This window comes from Colletes latitarsis, chromosome 11, assembly GCF_051014445.1.
Source record: "Colletes latitarsis isolate SP2378_abdomen chromosome 11, iyColLati1, whole genome shotgun sequence".
In the NCBI taxonomy this organism is placed as follows: Eukaryota; Metazoa; Arthropoda; class Insecta; order Hymenoptera; family Colletidae; genus Colletes; species Colletes latitarsis.
Genome location: NC_135144.1, coordinates 30,450,294 through 30,462,547, shown reverse-complemented (window position 1 = coordinate 30,462,547; position 12,254 = coordinate 30,450,294). Strand labels below are relative to the sequence as shown.

General features: G+C 49.8%; 1 protein-coding gene across 3 annotated transcripts in view; it reads right to left on the bottom strand.

Annotated features, from left to right (window-relative positions):
* Positions 1-5,088: 5,088 nt before the first annotated feature.
* E75 (ecdysone-induced protein 75) overlaps positions 5,089-12,254 on the bottom strand; it is a 101,569-nt gene continuing 94,403 nt past the window's right edge. For 2 of the 3 annotated variants that reach the window (XM_076779090.1, XM_076779091.1), the window contains exons 4-5: positions 9,259-9,500; positions 5,089-8,979 (exon numbers count right to left, since the gene is read on the bottom strand). In XM_076779090.1, coding sequence (XP_076635205.1) covers positions 6,967-8,979; positions 9,259-9,500 — 2,255 coding nt within the window. In that variant the 3' untranslated portion in view covers positions 5,089-6,966. Of the gene's footprint in view, positions 8,980-9,258; positions 9,501-9,998; positions 10,477-12,254 lie in introns of those variants that run through there. The other variant, XM_076779092.1, reaches the window with a different exon arrangement.

Here is a 12,254-nt window from a genome sequence, read left to right as displayed (position 1 = left end):
CGAATGGCAGTCGAGGGTGGCCTCGAGTCGGGCGCGTCCGCTGGAACGATTCCTTTGAGAAGACAATGGCCGACATCGGGCCGGCCGATAATTGAATTCCGAGTATGAACGAGATTCGCGTGTCGTTTTATGTCGTGCGGCGGCTGTCGATCTCCGTGCGAGCCCCTAGTTGTTTCGATCCGGCGGTGCATCTGTCTGGAAAATGACAGATGCCGTACGATAATAGTCGGGTTCGTTAGGGCGCGATCCCGCGTATCAATAACCGTTACAATTGCCGGGGAAATGGCGACGATAACCGATCGCATATGGCGTATACCTCCGTCCCGGGGATTCTATAATTGCAACGGTGGCAATTAATCTTTCCCCTGGCTAGCACGTTCGTTTAATATTGGTCTCTGATGCATTGACTTTCTTCGTGCGGACGCACAGTGGGGTATTTACCCCGAAAAGTCAGACATAAGACGATTGTAAAAATTTCACGTATAAGCTACGATAATTTTGCTGCCTGAGGTAGTCGAGTATGGGAGGAACATTATATCAACATTCACGAACTGCTGTGCTTCGTCGAAAGTTAAGAGATTTTATGGCACACGTTTCTACCTTAGCCATTCTCCGAAACACTGTTCGCTTATTAGCAATTTTTACATTTTTCATACGCCTCTGAACGGGTATTACTTTTTCATCGTATGTATTTGTATATTTGTATTGACATACGCCTTTGAACGGGTATTACTTTTCCATCGTATGTATTTGTACATTTGTATTGACACATCCCCGAAATCCTAACCATTTTCGAAAAAAAAATTCTTCACCGAAAATATGTTTAAAAAATCATAATACTTAATAATAATAATTAAATTGGCAAAATTGGTAACACGATGTAGTTTTTATCCAGAACATTTTATTGCGAATTGTTTCTGTAAATAGTTCACATTTTGCGTTTTAGAGATTGCTCCGTATCGACGATCAATTTCCCTACGAGTCGAAAAATGTTGCACAAACATCTATTCGAAAGCCAAGCAACGGACGGGCAAACTAGTCCACAGCGCTTGAAACATGAATGTAAATCGGTGGACGCGTAAACATGTCCACAGCGCTGAAAGGTTAAACTGATATGTAGTTCACGTCGGTCGTCGATAACCGATACAGTTAAGTATAACCAAGTCGATGCAAAATCAATTGGCCGTTCAAGGTCTCTCCCCTCCATCGTGAATCCTGCTACGCGAACCTCATTTTGTTAAGATGAATTCCTTCATCGTTCAACGACGAAACAAACTCCACTGTTAGCAATGTTTCCCGCTGGATGCAGAGAACAGAGCTCATTCCACTTTCTCACACTATGCCAGATCACGCGTAAGTGACCTCGTAGAGTTCTCGGAGAGTCGACGAAGGCACATGCGATGCTCTTGTCTCATCTCATATAAAATCTCAAAAATGCGCAGAAAGATTTCAAATCAATTTTTGAGAAAGTGGAATGAGGTGTTCCAGGGCACCCGGGGCTCCGTCTGGCATCTCTGTCCTGGTAGTCTTTAACACATCGACTAGTGAGTGGCATAATCGTACACCGAGGAGTCAGAGAAATTAATCTTCGAGATTAGATGTTGGAGAAAATAAATCTACATGGAACTCTTGAATTTTAAGTTTCGTTCTCGCGAACAAATTTAGGGGTATGGTCTGGCAATCGACGCGTTAAATAGGAACAATCTAGACTCGGATGCGAAAACAGAAATCACGATAACAATCTAACGCATCGGAATAATTTCAGCGTACCGTCAAGATAATTCTGACGTTCGCTCCGCCTACGTTCAAATCTCCCAGCCCCAATTTTGCCTGGATGCGCATGGAAGCTTAATACCGAGATGCACCATATAATGCAACGGTAGCAGAGGAGCCAGTCGTGGGCGAGGGGAATCAAAGAGAGAAAGTTCACGATAGGAGACGAGAGGTGAGACAGGTTGCGTGGCAACCAACGCCCACGAAATGCCACGCGCCATCATCCGCTACACGAATTTTCTCCTGGTCGTTAAATAGTATCGCTTTGTTGGATTCTACGAACGCGAAGTAAGGCAACCCCTCGCGGGCCAATTATGCAACCGTGGATGCGCTTCTGCGTCGCACAATTCGCGTGATTCACCTGTTCCCAGCGTCGGTATTACGAAGCCCCTGTTACTCGTTCGGTTTCGAATATTTTTAATCGAGTTTCTCAAATTTACAATACTCTGTTCGGTGCGAAATATTTACGAGATGCGATCTTTAAACTTTTATACGAATTGGGAGAATAGGGTGTCATCGAGCATCTTGGTCAATTTAAAATCGTATTGAAATGGTCGGGGACATATCTTCAAATTCAAGTACTCAAGTATTTTTAACGCTTTGACTGCCACGTCATTCATACACGAGCGACAGAGGACTTTCAACTATGAAATTAGAAAAATTAATTCTCAAGTAGAGACATCGAGGGAAAAAATTTGGATAGGATTTATGAATTTTAACGAACGTACGTTTTCGTCTGGCAGTGAACGTGTTAAAAAGAGTCTTGTAAACGTCAGTTTGGACAATTGTACGGGATTTTAGAAATGTTTGTAAAAATTCTTTGTTAATTGACTTTGATTGCTACTTTAAACACTATTATGCTGCAATTAATTAACTTCCATGACTCATTTACTTGCGGTATTAATACGTAAGTTACCTTCACTACTTTCACGCGATTCGAATGAGAGGGTTGACTTTGCAATCCCGCGAATATGTGCAAATTCATTCGATTTCACTGCAATATCGTTTCTACAGATGTAGCGACTGTTCTTACAATTAAAAATATTTATTGTTTATTCTGATATCTAACGATAGTTTTTAATTGACCATCTCTAAGATCAAGATACACGTACAACGCTAAATCACTATCAAGTAAGTAAAGTAAATCTGACGATAGTTATTAATCGATCATTAAAAATGAATCTAAACGTTTCAACGCTATAACTATTTCTCCCAATACTTACCAATATTTCCAGAATATTTATCAATCTTCGTTAGACTGATTCTGCTGTACGCGCGTCGAGCTTTCGTTTCGTTTTCTTACGCGATGAAAATTGTTTTTCTATTATCGGGAAACAAAAAATCGTTTTCAGCGATTCGAAACTCGTTCATTAGCGAATCGAGTTTAAACCAATTTTAGAAATGCAATCGCCTCGCCGTGCTCGAGGAGCATGAAAGGACGACCCTGCAGCATTTCCTGGCTGCCTCGACTGTTAATCACAGGCAATGGAACTTTACCGAGAACCGATTACACGTTCTTTCACGCAATCTTCGCTCTGTTTAATTACACGCGTTAATCGAGTTTCTTTTTACTCGGTTACGTTCTTTATCTAACGAATCTCGAGACACCCTTCGCGAGGCGAACAACGAATCAATTAACTGCAACGACTTTTGTTTCCGTAGACAATGGGAGAGGCTGAATTCGTTCGACGGTTCCGAACGTTAACCACGACGCTTCGATCAATTTCTTTCCCCCCCGGTGCATTCCTTATTTTGCGCAAAACCAGTTTCCAGCACCACTTTCGATCGAACTTTCAATTTTTCTCGTTTCTTCCCTCGATAGCATCATTTACGACGCCTTTTCTCTGCTTCGACGCCGAAGATTAACTCTGGAGTCTGCGTAAAAAGAAGCAGATGATTTTCTAACTCTTGCTTTCGATTATAAAAAATTTCGATCTATCGATATTCAGAAAAAAATGATACCTTTCAAGATCGACGTATTTCCAATTTTCTTCGCTTCTTCGAGACGTTTACTTTCCAATATTATTTGTAGTAGATCGATGGGTATGTAGAAGATTACACTTCTTCGATCGGGGGGATGATCAGGAACGCATAAATAAGAGACATGTTGTATTTTCTGTATAATTCACCAGACAATGTTTATTCAGACGACCTCACAACTCCCAAGCGTACAAAATGACGTGCTCACTGGGCAATATGCGGGGCTGCGTGTTTGTATTCTTGCAATGTAATAGAGTACACTTTCGATATTTTGTTTTTCCATCAATATTATTACTTTTTTTTGTCTGCTTGTGTCCTCCTTCTTAATGGATAGAGAAATATATCATACTTTATGTATCGTTTACTATAATAATCATTATGTGTAGTTTATGCATAACAAGTATTACGAATATCAACGCTAGTTCGCTTGCGGGGCATCGGGGAGGGAGGGGGGCTTTTGGTTGGGGGATGTCCCGGGTGGATGAGCGACGGGAAAACTGGACGAATTACGGGTTCGAGGGGGAGGTGAGACAAAAGGACGTTTCTGTATTAGCTGATTGTGAACATCGGACTCCGGGGTACACGTATTATAAACACGTGCAACAACTTGGAAAGTTCGGGCTAATCTCTATCGGGGGATTGGCTAAATGGCGGAGGAACAGAGGGAACTTTGACTTGGCGGCTGGGGGACAGCAAGAAGGATTCTACACGGAGTCGGGAGCGATCAAACGAGTCGATGGAGAACGGTGATACACAGAGCGTAAAGGGAATGACTTTTTTTCCTCGAGTACAATAAATACACAGAGTGTTCCACTACAAGCTTTGTTCGGGATGTGTTTCCGACGGAGCTGCGCTCAAAGTAGCGAGACAACGGTTTTCTGGGTGCCCATTGAGCAATTCTGTTTACATATTTTTTTTTTCTTTTTCTTCGCCATCGCCCTACCGAGTTTTATCCTTTTTGTTCAGCCGTCGAACGGTGATTCTCGGCTCGCTGGGTTTCGCAATGCCACGCGTTTTCGTCCTCTTGTCGCGCGTGCGCATTCGTGTATGTGTGTGTGTGTGTGTGTGTGTGTGTGCGTGTGTGTGTGAGTTTGTTTCTCGTGTTCGGGGGGAGAGGGTGGGGGGGTCGTTACATATCTTTTTTTTTCATTTTTATCTTCACGGATTGTATTTTGCGTTTCTCTCCCGGCTGTACTACGGGGAGCGAAAAGGGGGGCGGGGCGGGCGTCTCAACAACACGTCGGCGGCGGCCCGCCGCGTTATCTTCGTTTCCTGTTTTCCTTTCTCTCGTTACCTCTTTCTCGCCGAGTGTATCTTTTCTCGTCAGCAAACCAAGACAAAAAAAAAACCAAAAAAAAAGAAGAAAAAAATCTCGTCCTCTCGCGCGGCTTCTACGACCTAGCCTTACGAATTTACTATTTACATTTCTGCGCCGTACGCTGATTCTAACGAAGTTGCACGCGACTCCTCTCTCTCTCTCAGTATCCTTTTCTCTCTTCATCGCCATCTTCGAAGCTCTTTCTCTTTCACTCGCACGCGCACGCTCTCTCACACACGTTGACTCTAGTCTCGTACTTTTGTTTTTTTTTTCTTTCTCTCTCTCATCCGTCACGCCACACGCGACGTGTGTGTTGTCGCGGTGTTTTGGCTAAAAAAAAAAACACACACACAAACACGGGGTCTCTGTGTCTCTAGGATACCTAAGGTTCTTTTTTCGCGACGCGAATCAGAATAAATCGGATAGACCGTGTTTTGGTTCTCGGGTCGTTCGCCCGAAGACGAGAAGCACGACACCGTGGGTTTCGTGATAAAAGGTACGGTTGATTGCAAACTCTCGGAGGCCGCGGCGGGCCGGGTCAGTCTCATTATTATTAAAATATCGCGATCGTTCTCGCTGGCTCTGACTCTTTGCTTTTCGTCCGAACGTATACGATCGAAAAGCCGGGTTTTTTTCTTTTTCGTCATTTTCGTACATATATATACAGTGTGTCCAGCCACCTCTGGGAAAAATTTTAATAGGAAATTCTATAGGCCAAAATGAGACGAAAATCAAGAATACCAATTTCTTGATTGAAAAGGTATTAATGTTTATAAAGTTCCGCCGGTACACAGCTGCTTGCGTGCGATAGTGGTTTTCACTCAGGATGAGAAACTACTTACTGACTCATCGACAGCCTTACAGTTTTCCGAGTGAGAAAAAATTGGTATTCTTGATTTTCGACTTATCTTGGTCTCTACAATCTCCCATTGAAATTTTTCCCAGAGGTGTCCGCACACTCTGTATATATATACGTTTTGTTTTTTCTCTCTGTAGCTCGTTTGCTGCGATTTTGCCCCGACTGACTTGCACAAGCACGCTCACGCGTTTTCCATTCGTTCTTGTTCCTGGTCGATCGTCACGCACACCCACTCGCACTCTCTCACTCGTGTTTTCTTTCCCTACGCGCACATACACAAGATGATAACTTTTACGATTATTATACCTTACACATGTTACAATAATATTAATTACTTTTTATTATATTCAATAATTATAGTAGAGTAAGATGATCGATGAATGAGGTGGAGACTGTACAGGATGCGCGATTTCCATGATTATCACATGTAGATAGATTATTAATTTCTGTAACATTCAATCTTTCTTGTCTTACTGTTTCCTCCTTGTTTACCCTTGATCGATAACGTTATCTTTCTAGATCGTCCAAACATCCCAGACGGATCTCCGGTAGACGTTATCGTCGATGCTCTGGTGGTAGATGGGTAATCGGGTAGGTAGATTCCTTTAGGTGAACAGGTAAATCCTACACGGCACTCATTTGCTCCCGGAACGGCACTTTCTCGTCTCAAGAGTCCCGTTCCCGTTCGATCCGTCCTTCGGTTTCACCACACCATTTTGGAGAACAGAAATATATTCTTCATAAATACGACACGGAGCGATGTCCGCGAAGGAGGTCTGGACGTTCGGTTTCCGCCACCTCCCACCGTCTCTCCGATAGTGTCTCGCGCAATTATCGATTAATAGTTTAAATTAATAAATTATTTGGTTTATCACGCGCTCAGAGCGTCCTGGCACTTTCATACTTGTTCCTTCTTCGAACGGAGTCCTCCCCCAACGCGCGGTTCGCGACACGCGGATCACGGACGTTACTCGCGCCGTACGGCGTCCCCGACGCGTCCCGTGGCGCGGAGATCGTTGCCAGCCTCGCGAGACCACTACGCCTCGAGAGACAGGGCTTTGCACGGTCCTACCAGTGGCCTCGGCGACGGGGACGGCGACTTCTTGGACAGATTCAACGGCTGTTGACTGTCGGCGATGTCCACCTGCAGCTCCATCATGTTGCTGGGGCAACCGGACAGCATCAAGGTCGCCGCCGCCGTACTCGAGGTGGGCCTTGGACTCGTGCTCGTACTACTCGTCGCCGCCGCGGACAGGTACCTGGGTGACGAGGCGGGCGAGTTCCCGAGCATGAGGTAGTCCGAGGAAGACTGCTGTTGTTGTTGCTGCTGCTGCTGCTGCTGCTGCTGTTGCTGTTGTTGCTGCCGGGCGCCGGTCGTCGTCGTGATCACGGACGTGGCCGGCCACCTGGTCGTCGAGTAGCTGCTGGTGGCGCACTGCAAGAGGCCCTGGGTCCCCTGGGGCGAGCGCGCGGTGATGGTGGTCGTCGAGGCGCACTGCTCCGCGGGGGATGGCGACACCGCCGGCGACCTGGGGCTGCCCTCGCCGCGCATTATATAATTGTGGATGATATCCGTGCGCTTCATCTGCTCGGCAGTCATCCGCGGACCCTCCATCAGGCTCCTGGCCAGGGTGGAGTGCGTGCTGCTCAGCAGACTGGCCGTCTGCGGGCACTGGGGTGCCATCTGGTTCGAGGGACTTCGAGCCGGCGGCGAGGTTAGGTGCAGATGCAGCTGGGATTGCGCGTGCTGCACGATCACGGCCGGCTCGGCCTCCGCGCTGTCCTTTTGACGCAGAGCGCGGAACTTTTTGTGAGGCTTGTAGGCCTCGTCCATTAGTGAGTTGGCGTCGTAGAGCGGCGGTGCTTGGAGCACCCGCTTCAGCACCGGCATGTCCTCGACTTCCTTGTCCTCCGAGCGGGGGCTCGAGCAGACGGAGGTCGGCGCGCTGCTGGCGCTGCTGCTCGCCGGCTTGTCCGGCTTCTCCGTACCCGACTCGATCCCGCTGTCGCTGGGCGAGTCCAGTTTACGGAACCGCGGACACTGGGGCGGCTGGGACGTCTTGGAGAGGGACGCGCGATGAAGCTCGTCGTCGCCGGAGCTCGTGCTGCCGGAATTCGCCCGTCGACGATGGGGACAGAGACCGCCGGCCAGAGTGGCGGCCAGTAGGGGCGCGCTCGTCGCGTGATGACCGCTAGGGGGAGCCACCAGGTGGTACTCGGTCAGGGAGGCGACCTCGCCGCTGCAGGTGCTCTCGGTGCTCGAAACGCTGCCCAACGGACTCTTTACGGCCTCGTCCAGGGTAACGTCCGACGCGGAGCCCCAGGACGCCGGTGGTTCCTCTTCCATCGGCCAATGCTGCTGTTGCTGCGGTTGCTGAGCGTTCATCGCGTGTTGCGTTTGCTGCTGCTGCTGCTGCTGCTGCTGCTGCTGTTGCTGCTGGGCTTGCATCTGCTGCTGTTGCTCGGTCATCTTGAAGGCCAGTAGCTTCTCCGAATGGAGGGTGTTCAGGGTCCTCAGGTCGGGTATCTTCTTCAGAAGCTCCCTCAAGATGTCCGGATGCTGCGGATGGTTCTGAGCCAGCACGGTCTGAAGAGCGTTTCGCAGCTTGTTGTGCATACGCTCGACCAGCTCGGTGTTGCGCAGCCCCGGCCTGTCCGCGGCGATCACCACCACCGAACAGAACAGACCCAGCTCGGCGTCCGACAGTCGCAGGGAGTTGACCCTCTCGGCGAAATCGAACATCGAGTCCATCAGGAATCTCGCGTTGCTGCTATTATGGATGGATTCCCGTTTGAGCACTTGTCCGTTCAGGCATATCATGCTGTTCGTCTGAGCGTCGAACATGCAGGCCAGTCGGACGAGCAGCACCTCGAACACGCCGGCCTTGAGCAGCGTGACCTGGTCGTCCTGAGCCAGCAGGCTGAATCCAGGAATGCGTTTCGCGAATTCCACCACGCCGCGGATCGCCGGCGAGAACCTCTTGGAGAAATCTTGGAGCAGCTCTTGCTGGCCAGTCAACGGTTGAGGGTTAGGGTTCAGGGGGCATGCCTGCAACAGAAGGAAGAGAGCGTCGCGTTGAGAACGAGTGGCGTCGAAGGTCGTCGACGTCGTCGTCTCGCAACTCGGCTTCCTCGTTTTGCGGCCTCTCGAGGACGACTAGTTCGATTTCCGTGTAAAACCGACGATTCTCCAAGGCCCGGTTCGCGCTGACGCAAGCGAGCGTAAAAATGAGCTTTCAAAATAACGCGACGGACGCGAGCAAAGAAATAAAGAAAAAAAAGAAAACGTGCAAATGTAAAATAAATACGCATCGTGTGCGATACTCACCAAGGTTGGCGGACACGCGGTGTAGTTAGGAGTCTCTCGAGCTCGTACGAGGATCGGAGCCACTTTGTCTCTGGTGAAATCGCATGTGTCGAGGTGGGCTTGCACAACGGTGGCTAAGAGCCGTTGCTCGTCCTCCAGCTCGGCGGCTACTGCCTTCTCTTGAGAACGGCTGTGGGAACTTTGCTGCATGGCAGCCAGAATCCTGGCCTTCTCGCGCTTGGGCACACGGCCGAATCGCACCGCTATAAGCAGAAACGGATGTCCGATGGTTAGACGGGAAGAGCAAGTTCGGTCAGTGGTAAGCAGAACGAAGGACGCGTCGATGAATAGTTAATGCGATCAATGGATGAATCATGCAACGGACACGGCGGCGTATCGCTCGGGGCGACCTTCGGGCACATCGGTACTCGCGTGCGTCGCTTCGATCCGTGGACGCGGAAAAAGAAGGCACGCGTCTCCACGGTCGTCGAGCACCTCCCGTTAAAACTTATCACCGCACCAGATACGCGCGGCCGTTCGTTCGTTCGGGCCAGGGAAAAAAAATCGAGAGGGGAAAGCGCACGACTTTCTCGCGCGAGAAATGAAAGTGCGGCTGGCTGGCTGGCCGGCCTCCTCGTGCTACGAATCCACCGATAGAAAGTCAACCGCGCGGCGTGAAGGGTGAAAAGGGAACGCGTGTCACGGAACACCACCGTAAAAAACGCGAACGAAGGGTTGCTTTATCCCCACTGGACACCTACGTGCATTATGATAGTTGACAACTCCGTTGAGGATTCCCTTCAGTATAGGTAACTCGTCTCCCATGACGGTCGAGGAAAACGCGCGATTCTTAACTGCGTCCCCCTGTGCGGTGCGTGTCTTCGAATCGAACTGCACAGCGCACGAAAACTATTTTCCCATAGGCACAATCACTACCGGTCGTCGTTGCCCGGAACCCCGTATGGCGCACCATACGCGACCGATCTCTCGTATCCCGGTCTGATTATTTTTTTTTTTTTTTTGTATTTATCTTCTCGCTCGGTGGTATCCTCGCAACGGATTTGCTTCTGTTTCACGGCTGACTCGTTGTCCCGCAAGTCACTCCAGATCGTATAGTGCGGCGTGCACAGCGCGCCGCCAGACACACGGCTGCTTCGCGAGTTCAAGAAAGGAGCGCGACAGTACGACGCGTGCAGACGCGAGACAGCATCACCGCCGACTGAGTGATGTTCCGCGGGTTGCGTTCAACAGCCCCTCCACTTATTCAGCCATCAACGACTCCCACCACCGGCCACGATTGTGGCCTTTGCCGAGCCTTTGGCCTTGAACTTGGTTTCAGCGACAGCCGCACGAGGCGTACCGCCGACCTATATATACTATATAGCGAGCGAATGTACGCGCCGAGCGTAGCGACCAGCGCGCACACAGGAAGAGAGGGTGTGCGTACCTGTGTGGAACTCTGCCGCGCGTGTGTGCGCGCGCTCGTCACTCTGTGTGTTCGTGCTTGAATACGACAGAGAAAAAGGAAAGAGACCGAGAACGAGCGAGCGAGCGAGCGAGCGAGAGAGAAAGAGAGATATGACAGAGATCTCGTTGCCAGAGGTGACTCTCCTGTGCGCAGATGCGAACTTCCTTTGCCGGGGGTAAGTTACCCTCGACGACCTTGAGCAACCCCTCGCTCTGGCTATTTGCTCTGTCACCAGCTGCCGTCGAACGACTTATCCGTTCACGGACGATCGATCTCTCCGTCGCCGGATATCGTGTTCTCTCTTTCGATGGGATTAACTCTGTCGACTGCACGGCATTCGATTCTTTGGTCGAGTGTGTGGTCTGGTTCATCGTAACGCGAGCCGCTCGAATCAAATACAAACGTTGCCGTTAAAGACATACTACTATACTTTGGGGTACATATCATCGAATCTCTGACTCTATTCTTCTAACACTAATATCCCTAGTTCAATCAGCTTAATCGACGATCGTAGACGGAACAAAGTGCAACCGTGACAGCAGGTTCCTCGCGGGTGTCCAGCCGCAAATTGCGTGGCGGCCAAGTCAGGCGCATCGGTTTGGCGGGACGGCTGGAGAGGAGCATGCGCCCGAGAGCCAGGTGGCTCGACGCGAGAAAGGGGAACCCTCGCGCAGAGGAGAGGCTCGCGGGGAACCGGAGTGGGGGCGCGAATGCGATCACGAAGGGAACGAAGTTCGCGAGGTCTCCGCACGTAGCGTAGCGCCACGCGACGGCGCGTTGTCGCTCCGTGCGCCCTGGTGGGGGAAACTTCTCGACGAGGAGATCGAGCGACACGGAGTGGGGGCGCGAGGGAGATGATCGCGACAGTGTACTCGGCTGGGAAAGGAGGGGGAGCGTGGAAGGAGATGGAAGGGTCACCGGGTACGTAGCGGCGAGTAGCGGTACTCTTTCTACGGACGTCGAGCCGCATGCAAGTCGAGCAATGCCCGACTATTGACCCCGTGGAGTCCACGTTGCCATCGTAGGGACTTGCTTCGCGAACTTTTACTATATTTGTCCGACCGAGACACGCTCGATTCTTAATTAATCGGCTCGTTATCTTTCGAATCCCGATGCCTGGTACAAGCAAACGTAACGGATACTTCAAATGTAACAAATTCGTTTTGTTTTCTTTTTTAATTTTTACAATTTTAATCGAAACAAAATCTTTGATGCAAGAATTCCGTTGAGAGGGAACGTATCGCGAAAAGAGCGACCAAGTAACATCGGAAGGAGTAACGCGTCGTATTAGGTCAGACGTTTTAGTCAGCCTCCGTAAGGTCGCGACTACGCGAAAAAGGCTCGACGCTGTCCACATTCTACTTGCTCGCAGCGTTACATTCCCCTTAACATAAGATATCTCTCTCTCTCTCTGTCTGTCTGCGATACGTTACGGCCGATTTAGCATCGCAAGTGGATAGGGACGTTTATAGATCAGACCGAAGTAGTCGCATCCAAGGCGAACATAGACCAGCCGATGCGGCCGGGTCGTTGACCCCGGGAGGTCCGC